Raw genomic sequence first — 12,555 nt, 5'->3', positions numbered from 1 at the left:
GGAGGGCAAGGAAGGAAGTAGAAAATAAATGTGAGTTATCTGTTTCAGCCTCCCACCCAGAAAGCAAAACAGCTTCTATCTCAAATTTTTGCTCTCAAGTCAAAGCAAAAAACTCACGAGAGACTACAGGTGCGCCACTTTTATCAATTTTATTAAATGAGTAAATAAAGGAAATTGGGGAACGCTCAACAACTTTTTGGGACGCTCCAAATTGTGCTTACGGCACCGCCCATCGTGACGTCATCGTGCTAAAGTCCAATCGGAGTCGACAGGTTGGGAATAAGGGTGCACTAAAGTTTCAAACACACGCAAACAAATCAAGTGAAACGAGAGCAGCAGGATGTTTGGAAACTTGTTTGGAAAATTGCGCACAAAGTGAAGAGCCGTGAGGGCAGTGAGTATCCTAGCCGTGGGAAAGTTACGACGCTGATGGAGAGTCCTGCCGCGTGGAGATGCGGGGTGTTGGTCCTCGTCCTTGGGCTGTGCGTATGCGCCAAGTACAACCAGAAGCGGTTCGAGTGCTGGAAGGCCACCCTGCAGTGCATCAGCGAACCGGGGTGCCTCTATGCCTACGAGCAATACACCCACGCGTGCGCATCGGTGCTGAGCGGGGAGCGCCGAACGTGTCCCAGCCACTGCGTGTCGTCCCTGATTCAGCTCAACCTGACGCGCGACGGACCAGATCTGCTGGACTGCGCCAGGGCCAAGCGGGCCATTGAGCCGTGCTTGCCGCGAACGCGCGCGCAACTGGGCTGCACGCACGCACGGCGTCGCTGCGAGGAGGACCCGGCGTGCAGAGCTGTCATGCAGGACATCATGTTCCACTGTGGGAGGCTGTATAATGGAGACCAGTGCACATCGGAGTGCCGCGCGGTTTTAGCACGCATGCGCGACGTCCCAAACGCGAGGGCGTTGCAGACATGCGTGTGTGACGGCGAGGACAGGAACGTCTGCGAGTACGTTCGAGTCCGCATGAAAGCGTTTTGCGGGGAAGAGGACGGCAGCGGATTTTCGGACTGGGAGGATGATGACGAATATGAGGATGATGACGAGGATTATCACTCGCGCGTGGACACCACAAGTGCGAGACCCTCCTAAATCTTCTGGGAAGACATTGAGAAAGGGCTGCAGATATGTGCGAAATCTAAAAAAAAAAATCACATCACAATTTCAATTAATAGGGAATCAATGCATATCTAATTCATGAAAATGACAACTAATACTATGCATTAATAGAAAGCCAGGATATTTATATTTTCAAACTCTGCCCGTCAGCCCCCCCTTTTGCACGGCCCTGCGCAAGGATACAAACACACGAAAAAAAACTGCGTGCCACAAAATTCTACTGATACTTTTTTGTAACATTTTTTTTTGTTTATTTTCATTGGCTGAACTCTATAAAAATAATAAAACCCATGTTGTTGATAATTAATCCACGTATGTGGTGTGATTTGTTGACAAAGCGGGATGGAAAAAACGCCAACAGAGAAAACAGAACATTTTATTTCCATTTGTTGATGTCATAAAAACACCAAAACGGCCTGTTTTATTTCCTGTTCAACGGTCCTCGTCTGGTTTTCATTTATGAGCGCAAGGGACTGGAACGTGCCCTTTGCCTTTAAAAATGACGTCACTCTTGAGCCACCATGACTGAAAAACAAAACATGCTCTGTATTCAGCGTATATGTCTGACGTAATAATTTCAACGTGTTAGCTTCATTGAGCTATTATTTTTAGAAAGCAATAAAAAAATTAAAGACACGTTTATTTACACACATTAGCTACCATATATATGTTCTGTACTAAATATTAAAACTGAAAGAAGGAAATCAGCTGACAAATAAAAAAAGATGCAGCGATATTATGCAAACGGTAAGCCATTGACGACCACTAGGTGGCACTGTTTTCTTCAGCAGTACTCTTCACTGCTGCTGTCTCCTCTGCAGCGAGCGTCGAGCAGCCCGATTGTGTTGCAGCTTCGCGTCCTGGTTCGTTTACCCCCGCTGCAGTCGGACCAGTCGGACCAACAGGCCCAGTTGCCTTCTTGAGAGACCTCGGGACGTTCACCTGCACAAAAAATGATAATCGTTTACAAAAAAATATTGATCTGTCATTTTAGTTTTGATTATTTGAAATGAATTTTCAGAACATGTTTGCTTTTTCTAGATGGAGTAGTTACCTGTGTGCTTGGCTTTCTCGCCTTTGAAATTCTGGCAAGCCATTCCCTCAAAGAGGTGCGGGCACAAACACATGCACTTGCCATCCAGCAGCGCGACAGTGCCGCCATTGTGGCACGGCTTACACTTGCACACGTTGTACTCGGCCACGTAGTCGGCCGTGGCCCGCTTCAAGTTGGCGATCCTTACGTTGGCGTCGGCCATGTCCAAAGGAACCAGCGTATAAATGGGCTGCGGCTAACGGAAGCAAAAACTAATAAAACGTCTGGACTCCATGACGTCATTCCGGCTCTTGGCAATTACCTCGCTGTTGAGAAGCGCAGGGGCGTCGGCGATGGTGCGAGCCCACGCCTGGTACGTAGTGATGTCCATCAGCCCGTCCTTGTTTAGTTTGGCCCTCATGGCCACGGCACTTTCCAAGGTGCCTCCTTTCACCGATGTCATCACCTTATCCACTACCGCTTTGCCAGCATGCTCTCCTGCAGATAAAAATGAGCGGTTTTACTAGTTTTCATTAGCTTGGGAAAGCAAAGGTCAAAAGGTCAAACCTTGGGCTTTTGTGGATACGTCATCACACTTGTCGTCTTTGTAGTGAGCTTTTCCATCGCTATCTGACTCTCCGGTAAAGTCCAACGAGATACCCAATTTGACGCATTCTTGAACTTTTCTCTCCGTCAGATCTGGAAGTAGAAAAAAAAAAAAATGTTAAGGAGTTGACGCAACCGCCGCTGTGCTCTGATTGGCGTACTTTTGGCCTTGATGGCGTCCTGGTTGAGAACATAGATGAGTTCATATTCTCCGCCAGACTTCCCGTTTTGGGTGTAGTGCGTTCCGTAGTCTTCCAGGAAGGCGAAGTAGATGCCCTTGTCGTACTGCAAAGGCAAAGACCGAACGTGCGCCAGGAACTCGTCGGCCATCTGGAGAGCGCGGGAACGAAGCCTGTAAGTGCTCATCTGGACCCTTCCCTTGACTCTCATGAAGCTCTTGTTCTGAACGGAAAGAAGTGTATTTTCATCACAAATCTTTTCTTACAATGTGACTAAAAAAATAAAAATTACCCGGATGTTGGAGTACTCGGACATCTCCTTGATCATCGTTTTCTTCTCATACTGATAATCTAGACTAGCACTGCCAGGTGAACTCGACATGGATTGCTCACTCGGGTTGAACTTGAAGGAAAGTCCGGCGTCCACCTTTCTGTTCGTCTCCCTGAGGATATCCTTGAGCAGGCTGTGCGTGCTCTCGTAGATTTCCCTGGAGACCGTTTCCTCGGCTAGCGTCTGGAGAATCGAAGGGATTGATCACCACGTGGTGCCAACGTGTCGTCTTTGTGACTCACCTGATAATTGAGCACCCCGACATTCCACGGGAGTCGGTCGAACTTCCCCGTGTACGGATTCTTGACCCGTTCGCATCGTCCGTTGAAGTAATCATTGTTGAAGGGGTTCATACGAGGGTCCGAGCCTAAAATGTTGATTCTGGCGAGAGGGAAAAGGAGGACATGTTCAAACTGGAAACTGCTGAGTCGTGACTTATCATTTTTGATCAACATGGTACCCGTATCCTGCCGTCCTGCCTTGCTCGTTGTTTTCTAGCACGGCGGAGTGACACGGGCGCCCCGTGGGGTCGTCGCAGTCTTCATCAGATCCGTCTTCGCAGTCGTAATCGCCGTTGCACATGAGTCTCTTATGGATGCAAGAACCTGCCAGAAGTTTTGTCATTGATGACAATTTTGTCCAGATCATCAGAATAATAAAAAGAGTCATGTACCTGACTCGCATTGGAACTCCTCGTCGGTGCATAGCGGACGTGGAGGTTGTTGACATGTAGCGTTGCTCACGCAGGTCTCTCGCTCGCCGATGGAACCCTGGCAGGACTCGCCGCCGAATTGTCCGAACACCGTGGCGCTCCGAGAACGCCTCTGAAAATCAGTTTCGTTCACATTGGGGTTAACCACACCTAGCTTGCAACACATATCAGAATTTTGGACTCACTCTGGTTAACGTGCAGGGATCACAAACGCCCCACTCGGACCAGCGACTCCACACGCAGTCCACGGCGGGCGGATCAGGAAGTTCCACTCCCCTAAAAAAGACACCATTAGCGATGGAATTAGCTCGGACCAGTGTTCCCACTGGAGGAAGTGGAGAATTACGTTGTTTGGTTATCGCCTCAGATCTGCTCTTGCGAAATGTGTTTATGGTCAGATGATTTTCTTAAGCAAGGGCAGAAAGCAAAAAAATGCCAGCTAGCATACATAGGCTAGCTCCTGTTAGCCATTTTGTCTACCCTAATTTAAAGCATCAGGTCAATGAATTTCTTTTCCGAGGTTGGCAACTTTTACTTCATAATTTCAGAATGTGCATATGGATTATAAAAAAATGATACATACATTCCTTTCTCAGCCAGCATGAGAAAGAGACCTAGCACGACGGCAAACGTGATCCTCATCTTGAATTTGCAGGTGAAGAACAACTTGAATGAACGCAAAGCTGTGGACCAAACGGACTTTTAAGCCGACACTCTGTCAATGATTGTCGTATTGCAAAAGCACATTTTCTCTCAATTTAGACTTGGTGATATTGATCGGCTGTTGGGAATCTCCCAAAGCACCCAGATGATGTTTGTTTAAAGTCAGAATGTTTTGTTCTGATCGGCCATTTTCTGCTGATCATGTTTTTTTTTTTTTTTACAGTTGCCCCAACTGAGGGTCTTTTCTATAGGGGAAAAAGTGGAAAGGGAACACCATGGTCACCAATATATGCTGATGCGACGGCTTTTTACAAGCTTTTGCAGTTTCCTCCAAGCAGGAAGCTGGAGGCTAGGACAAGGTGCTTGGCCAATGTTTCTCCTGACTAGAAAGACTTCCTGTTTTTCGGGCCATGGGGGAGGAGAAGATGTAATGTCATCGGATGTCCAACACAATTCAGCTGTCGGGATTTTATTAGAATTAATCAGAAAAAATATCCAGACTGAATTGGTACTAAAGTTAGGCGCTAACCCAGAAGTGTTTGCTAGCTGCTATACGCGCATCACCGTTAGCATCAACGTTAATCTACTTCTTACTTCCCTTTACACTTGATAAACAAAAAAAATGTTACATAGTATTATTGCTAATATCAGCGTCATATTTGTGACTCATTTTTCTATTGAAAAGTGACTATTGTTGTGATATTGAGCTGGTTGTGTAAGATTTGCCTGGAAAAACAACACATCATAGTGAACGTCATTTCTTCTGAGTACTTTTTATTTTTATAATGGAGGGAAAAGCATCCCACTCACATCTTGGGCGTGATTTCTACTTTACCAATGTATTCTGGTATACTCTGAGCCACAAAATATTTTGTTTGTTTTTGCTTGAATTTTGTTCAGGCACATGCAAAGGCCTAAAATTTCACAACCTCCTCGATTTGTTTGTGCCTTTCGATATTTTGACTAAAACTGTAATATTCTGGAGACAAACAGTCAAAATGCAAGTCACGAATGTCCAGTGAGTTTCTGTTGTGTATAAAAAAAAATAAAACAAGAGAAAACAGCTTCTGTCAGCAGAAGACAGGATGCGACAAGACCAGGAAGGACGTCCTTCCTCCGTTTTTTTCTAAGTCTCATCAAAACCATTGGAAAGATCCAATCATTGCAAATATTCAACATTCCTAACAACTGCACGATCGTGATGACTTGGCTCTGTTGGGAGTCTTGCTTTTTGTCAAAGCCTGACTTTTTGTGCACACGTCCAGTCCGACATGTGACGGCGTTGCGATATGACTACTCATGCACAGTTTACAGAAGTGAAAGTCGATGTGGGACTGGAACAAAGGGTCGGGCTGACGTTTTGCGTCAGAAAAAATGTGGCAATCGCTCTCCTCGCTGTGTTTGTTTTAAACTGGGAAGTCCTCGAAACTAGGCCATCGTGGTGCACCTCCATTGACGGGAATCAGCAAATATGGCGTCAATGCTTTAATACATCCCGTGCAAAAGAGAAGATGGCGGTGACGCGACTTCATCTGTACATTTGGAAACGTCTTCACGACTTTTTTTTTCTCAAATTCATCTGGGCTCCAGAAAAGCATTTTTTCTTTCCAACGTCATGAAAGGACACCACTAAGAACTCAAATGCCTCTCAAACTTTTGGATGGAAATGATGACAGTTTTTTAAAACATAAAGAAATATACAAATGAAGATTTTATGAAAGGCTGCAGCAAAAAAGACACTTTTTAATTCATCTAAATTGAAAAGGCAGGTGCTTGAGCACCAATTAGGGTCTTTGTGTGCCTGTCAACACATTTCTGTAGCGGATTAAAAGAAAATAAATCAGTATTTTTTTCCCCCTTCAAATTAAATTATTTTCCTACTTGAGTCAAATTGTTTTTAACAGTAGCCTACTCTCCTGCAGTGGCTTCTTTTGGCAACAGAGGACGCTGTTTCCTTTAATGCAAACGTAAGAAAAACACACGCGCTGAAAAATACTCAATCTCTCGCAATGACACACGAATATATTAGGATGCATTTAAAAAAAAAAAGCAAATAAAAATGTCTTGGTGTCCAATTTATTAGCGAGTCCTGCCCGCTGTTGCTGCAGGCAGGGACCGCCCACTTCCCCCCCAGAAGCGACGTTAGCTTGCAGGCAAGCAGGCAGGCAGGCAGGAAAGGCTTCAAGAGTAGTGACAAGTTTGCGGCATATTGAGAGTGCGCGGCGCTCCTGTGCTTCACTTTCACGGGAAAAAACAACGGACCGGTAACCTCCTACCGACCTCCACTTCTTAAGCGGAGCTCCCGTTTCCCCCGAAAATCACGGTAAGTCCACGACCATTTTCCTACTTTTTTTTTTTTAGTGCACGCCTGTGCGTGCGCGCTTCCCAACTTTCCATCCATGAATGTTTGACGTAACCAAACAGTTTCTCCCACATGTTATGGCTTTTTTCAAAACTTTCTGGGCTTTTTGTTCCGCAAGAAACTATAAATCACGGGGGAGGTTTGGGGGGGGGGGTTCTGCTGACTGTCCAGCCTGCAAGGAGTCTAAAAATGACTTTTCAAGCCCACGCAGCTTCTCCTCCTCCTTCTTCTCCTTCTCATTGTGCACGAGAGGCCCATGTTGGCATGCATGGCCTGTGTTCGTGTTCGTGTGTTTGCGCCCTGGCTGTGTTACACCACATCTCATTCACTAGCACGCTGACTCACTGGCTGATTTCCTCCAGATGTGCACCGCTTCACGGTTCTTGACGGCCCTAGGATTGTGACATTCCCCCCATCGCCCCCCCCCCCCCCCCTTTCTCCACTTTCCTTCCAGGCCTCGCTGCTTGCATATTTTGCTGATGTTTGTGGCAGTGACTTAAAAAAAAAAAAAAAAAAAAGTTCAGCAAGGTGTCCAATTTACACTAATGCAGAGAAATTGTGTTCTCAAACTTTTTAAAGTGGACCATAGATTCCACGGGGATTTTTATTTTTATTTTTTTTAACATAAATGCTGTTAATTGGTGGCAATATCACAATGTCCATTCACATAAGTGTTAATCATTCCAGGTGCTTGCATGCTTCTCAACAAAAAGACACAAACTTCCAATAAACTTTCCGGCCTTATCTCTTTTTAATTAGATTTTTTAACTATCCGTTGAGCATCACAAGATCTTTTACACTACCGGCGTAAGATTAACTCGACCTTTGCTCGTGTCTGACCTTTGTTCAATTCCTCGCAGCCTTGCTAGCCGTTAGCGCTGGAGCAACACTGAGCGTGTCTGGAGTGTGTGGGTTGTTTCGTGTCGATTGGGGTCATTAAAAAGAAGTCACCTGGTGTTAGTCAGCATGTTTTGCCACCTTGGAGGTCAAAATACTTTTATGGGTTCTGTCAAAGTTGTAAATGTTTATTGCTGGCTTGTCAAAATAGCCCAGTAGCCAAGTGGTGAATAAACTTGGAACAAATGTTTGACCTCACTGTAGGGCTTCAAGTTTTGCTCTCCTCACACCAACTTAGTTTTACGGAAAAATCAACCCACGGACGCTTCGATAAATAAGTTTTATGTGACCTTTTATAATGGAGTTATTCGATTTCATTGTTGAAGGTAACCACGCGAAGCATGCGTGGATGCTAAAAGCGTTCCCGCCCAACGCTGAGCTGCCTTCCGCCAGAGCCACCGACAGACGTCCCGTCCTCTAGTGAGACTCGCACAACCTCCCGCACTATGTCGACTATGGTGGAGGCCAACGTGCCGGTCGCCGCCGCCGAGCCGACTGCGACGTCGCCACCCGCCATCTCGACCGCCAGCTCCCCTCCTGCCTCACCTGCGACGGCGGGATCCAAGGTGCCGTTCAGGAAAGACAAGAAGAAAGGTGAGATGTGGTAGAACTGGAAAGCTAACAAAAAAAAGGCAATATTTGTTTTTTTAAACACAAAAATCTGGTGAATATTTGCTAGCTCAATGCTAACACCAAATACAAAAATCCCATTTAAAAAAAAAAGAGGAACTTAACCAAGTAATTTTCCTGAGTCACAAATTCTGCCTAGCAACAAATGGTAGTGCAGGTTTGGTCACATGACTCCAAAATTAAAACTTTTTTCTCATTCAGTTCCGGACAAAACAGACGAGTACCTGCTGGCCAGGTTTCGAGGGGACGGCGTGAGGTACAAAGCCAAACTGATCGGAATCGACGATGTACCCGAAGCCCGAGGAGACAAAATGTGCCAGGACTCCATGATGAAGCTAAAGGTGAACATTTCGGACATTTAAATTACTGAACGCCAAAAACTCACAACAAGTGTTTCTTCCAGGGAATGGCGGTCGCCGCTCGCTCACAAGGGAAACACAAACAGCGGATTTGGGTCACTATATCCATGTCTGGCATCAAAATCATTGATGAGAAATCAGGAGTAAGTTCTATTTTCTTTCTCCGTCACTATTGTTGCTACTCTTCATTTCTGATTTTATTCTGTTCCTCTAACGAGCATATTTTTTGACCTCAGGTGATTGAGCATGAGCACGCGGTGAACAAGATTTCCTTCATCGCCAGGGACGTGACGGACAACCGGGCTTTTGGCTACGTGTGCGGAGCCGAGGGCCAGCATCAGTTCTTCGCCATCAAGACGGCACAGCAGGTTCTGGAGGACGTGCTAATGTTATTTTTTTCTTTTTTCCGCCACCTTGTGTCTGATCCTGATGTGCTGTTTGTTGCCTGGCAGGCGGAGCCGCTTGTCTTGGACCTGAAGGATCTCTTCCAAGTCATCTTCAATGCGAGGAAGAAAGAGGCTGAGGCCTCCCAGAAGGTAAAGGCAACACTGCCCTCTTGTGGTTATTTGGTGACGTACACTGTCAAGTTTTTTTTTTCATTGTTTTTTTTTTTACTAACAGGGAGAAAATGGCAATACAGTTGTTGAGGTGAGCTTATGGTAGCATTTTAAATAGAATTTTAATTCACTTCTATTAAAAATTTAAAACATTTTGTTTTTAGAATGGAAGTAATGCTGTGCAGGTAAAAAACACTCAAGTAAGTCAACTAAGCAGTGATCAATATTATTCTATTTCGCATTTATTTATTAATGTGATAACTGAGCCTGTTACATTTGTGACTAACAGCCAGTGGACTTGTTCGGGGACATGTCGACCCCCCCGGACATCCATTCCCCGAACGTAAGTTTGCGTCGATCCCTTCGCCTTGATCACCATCTCGCTAAAACCTACAAGCCACTTTTAACGTTTCCAGTAATGCTCACAACACTGTTACAAAATTACCTATGTGTAAACTCGATTCTAAAAAGAATATTTTCTTTTATGGTCGTTATCAAATTTGAAAAAAATATCCTTTTTAGAATTGAGTTGATTTTTGTCTTTTGTGATTTTGTGTTACTGACCCCCGTGTTGATCTGATCTCTGCATCTCCCTCTCATGTGAACCAGGACTCTAATGATATTCTCTTGCTGGACTTGTCCTCTGAAGTCGACAGCAATCAGAATTGCATAAAGGGAAAGCTTTTAACTTCCTGTGCCGCCGACCACAGGGCGCCGCCCCAGACAGAGAATCCCTTCTGCTCGCCGTTCGGCTACTTTCCAACCCCGGACAGCGACCCTTTCAGAGACGATCCTCTGTCCAAAACGCCCCGTCCCGACAACGGCCCCGTCGTCTGTGCTAGGACGGCCGTTAGCGACCCTTTGAACGGGAACTCTGAACATCTCGGCCAGCAGATGTTGGGCTTAACCAGTAAGAACATGATCCTCGCTCTCAGTAACGGCCAGTGGCCACTAGGGGGCAAAATAACACACGGCGGCATGATGGACGGCAGCGAGTCGGGATCGGGCCAAAACCCCTTTTTTGATTCGAACGGGGCGAGCCACCAAGAGATTGCGGAGATTGCGAGCAAGGACTCTGTGGTTCTAAACCCGCCTCCGCAGAGCTCGAAGGCCGGACGAGGTCGGAGGAGTCAGAAGGTGACCGGACCTTGCCGTTTGACGGCTTTGGCTGCATGTGTGATGCCTGAAGGTGGCTGCATGCAGGTGGCACTCGCTCTCCACTGGACGTGTAAAAAGAGGGTGGTGTCTCTGAACGCATGCACTCGTGGTCACGAGCTTCCTTTGAGCCAATCATAAATGTGCCTTTGTAATGCTGTAACCTCCTTTCCTTGTTTTTGCTAATGCTCACGCTTCCGCCGATAAAGCACCGCCGGTAAGTTGCGATGCATGCTGGTAAGAAAGCGTCACAATGTATTTGAAATTGGCGACTCTGGGCGCACTCACAGCAGAGGAAGGATTTTTTTTTCTCATCTCCAATACGACTAGCTGTGTTGATGCACCCTGAGTCTGAGAACATTTCATTTGGTGTTTAAAAATGGTCTTCTCATCGTGCCCCCTCATCAGTCTGCTGCAAGTGACTTGTTCGGAGCCGATCTGTTTGCTGCTCCTGAAGGCTCGCCAGCTGGCGGCGACCTGTTCAACAACACGTCGGGCAACTCGGCACAGTCCTCCATCGCGGCTTTGGGTAGGATGGCGGGATGATAGAAGAGCGTTCAGAAGGTTCTTGGTTTGTACAATTTTTTTTTTTACTTCAGGAGATCTTCAGTTGGGTCCACCAGCCAACACCGGCATTACCACAGCGGGCATGTGGGCAACCTCCACCGTACCCCCCTCCATGTACGCAGCCCCTACGTCCGCCTACCCGCAGCCGTCTGCTTTTGGTGGTCTTCCCATTCCCCCGAACGCCTGGGGCCAGCAGGTGCCTCCTCAGTTCGGTGCCCCACATCTCGGCTGGGGCCAGCCTGCGCCGCCGGCCGGGGTTTGGGTCCACCCGGCCGCCACCAACCCCTTCCAGCCCAGCCCTTTCTGCGGCCTGGGTGACCAGCAAGGTCCGTCCCGCCCGCCTCCCCGGCCGCCTGTGAAAGAAGCCCCACCTAAGCCGGAGAAAAACGCCTTCACCGCTTTGGACCCCCTTGGCGACAAAGAGAAGAAGATGGGCAAAGAGATGTTCAAGGACTTCCAGCTCGCCAAGCCGCCCGCCATCCCCGCTCGGAAAGGCGAGCAGGCTCCGGCTTCCGAATCGGGGGGTTTCGACCAGTACTTCAACAATAAAGTGGGCTTGCCTCAAGACGTCGCTGACAACGATGACTTTGACATCAATGCAATGTCGGCGGCACTCTACAGTAAGGAGACGCCGGGCACCAACACTTTCCACGTTTTCCCATCCTTACATGTTCTCCTTTCCCCGCACAGACGCACCAGCTCCGAGTGTTAACGCCCCGGGCCTCCTCGATGCCACCTTCTCTTCAAACAACTCCGCACCGGCACAAGGCCACAGTCTGGACAAGTTTGATGAAGCATTTGGAGCCCCTGAAACGACTCCATTTGGGAGCCCACCTGTTCCAATGGTGCACATTTTGTCATTGCATTTGCTCAGGATGACCTTTAATATTTTCCTCCTATTCATTCATAATGTGTTTTTTAATAGCAGACTGCACCTGTTGCTCAGAACTCCACGAATGCCTTTGGAGATCCCTTTGGAAATCCCTTCGCTTGACCTTCCAATCGTTGTAAGTCATCAGTTTGTTCATTGAATTGGAATTGCATTTCTAATTTTTTTTTTTTTCCAGCTCAAATGGACATTCCATGAAGTAACATCATCTCTGGGACAAATCGCTGCAAGACAATCAAAAAACAATGGCCTCCATCCAGCCTTCTACAGCGCTGTCTCTATTTGCTCTGTCTGATTCGTCATTCCCCTATTTTCTAAGAGCATTGATCCAACTTGTGTTACGTCATTATCTGCTGAAAAGAGAAATGGCAAAAAAAAAAAAAAAACTTTGTATGAGAAATGTCCAAAGACATCCACTGTATTGAAAAAAAAATTAAATAAAATTATGAAGCAGCACTGACTGATTTGTGTCTTTCTGGGAATGATCCAA

The 12,555-nt window shown here is 46.7% G+C and overlaps 3 protein-coding genes across 5 annotated transcripts; 2 read left to right on the top strand and 1 right to left on the bottom strand.

Moving 5' to 3' along the window:
- The first annotated feature begins 278 nt into the window (after positions 1-278).
- Positions 279-1,432, top strand: LOC125979757 (growth arrest-specific protein 1). The gene has a single exon (XM_049738327.2). It carries the CDS (start codon positions 430-432, stop codon positions 1,096-1,098), a length of 669 nt encoding a protein of 222 aa, XP_049594284.1. The 5' UTR covers positions 279-429; the 3' UTR covers positions 1,099-1,432.
- Positions 1,433-1,485: 53 nt separating this feature from the next.
- On the bottom strand, positions 1,486-4,705 carry c9 (complement component 9). The gene is made up of 11 exons (XM_049738315.1): positions 4,570-4,705; positions 4,172-4,262; positions 3,948-4,098; positions 3,735-3,879; positions 3,517-3,655; positions 3,236-3,457; positions 2,926-3,166; positions 2,726-2,857; positions 2,481-2,656; positions 2,180-2,414; positions 1,486-2,067 (listed from the first exon to the last, which is right to left on the bottom strand). The coding sequence occupies exons 1-11, from the start codon at positions 4,626-4,628 to the stop codon at positions 1,910-1,912; spliced, it is 1,749 nt and encodes a 582-aa protein (XP_049594272.1). The 5' UTR covers positions 4,629-4,705; the 3' UTR covers positions 1,486-1,909.
- Positions 4,706-6,756: 2,051 nt separating this feature from the next.
- On the top strand, positions 6,757-12,401 carry dab2 (DAB adaptor protein 2). Of its 3 annotated transcripts, none has more exons than XM_049739331.2 (15): positions 6,757-6,972; positions 8,235-8,502; positions 8,740-8,879; positions 8,942-9,040; positions 9,134-9,265; positions 9,350-9,433; positions 9,519-9,545; positions 9,619-9,654; positions 9,744-9,797; positions 10,064-10,591; positions 11,018-11,138; positions 11,209-11,796; positions 11,867-12,021; positions 12,102-12,183; positions 12,244-12,401. In XM_049739331.2, the coding sequence occupies exons 2-14, from the start codon at positions 8,355-8,357 to the stop codon at positions 12,168-12,170; spliced, it is 2,181 nt and encodes a 726-aa protein (XP_049595288.1). In that variant the 5' UTR covers positions 6,757-6,972; positions 8,235-8,354; the 3' UTR covers positions 12,171-12,183; positions 12,244-12,401. The 3 variants fall into 3 exon arrangements, with proteins under 3 accessions (XP_049595288.1, XP_049595289.1, XP_049595291.1); XM_049739332.2 differs by having other exon boundaries at positions 6,758-6,972; positions 12,105-12,183; XM_049739334.2 differs by lacking the exon at positions 10,064-10,591 and having other exon boundaries at positions 6,760-6,972.
- The last annotated feature ends 154 nt before the right edge of the window (positions 12,402-12,555 follow it).

The sequence above is a fragment of the Syngnathus scovelli genome, chromosome 13 (genome assembly GCF_024217435.2).
Source record: "Syngnathus scovelli strain Florida chromosome 13, RoL_Ssco_1.2, whole genome shotgun sequence".
Taxonomy (NCBI): Eukaryota; Metazoa; Chordata; class Actinopteri; order Syngnathiformes; family Syngnathidae; genus Syngnathus; species Syngnathus scovelli.
The sequence above is the reverse complement of the archived record's forward strand: the minus strand, read 5'-3'. Positions and strand labels throughout refer to the sequence as shown.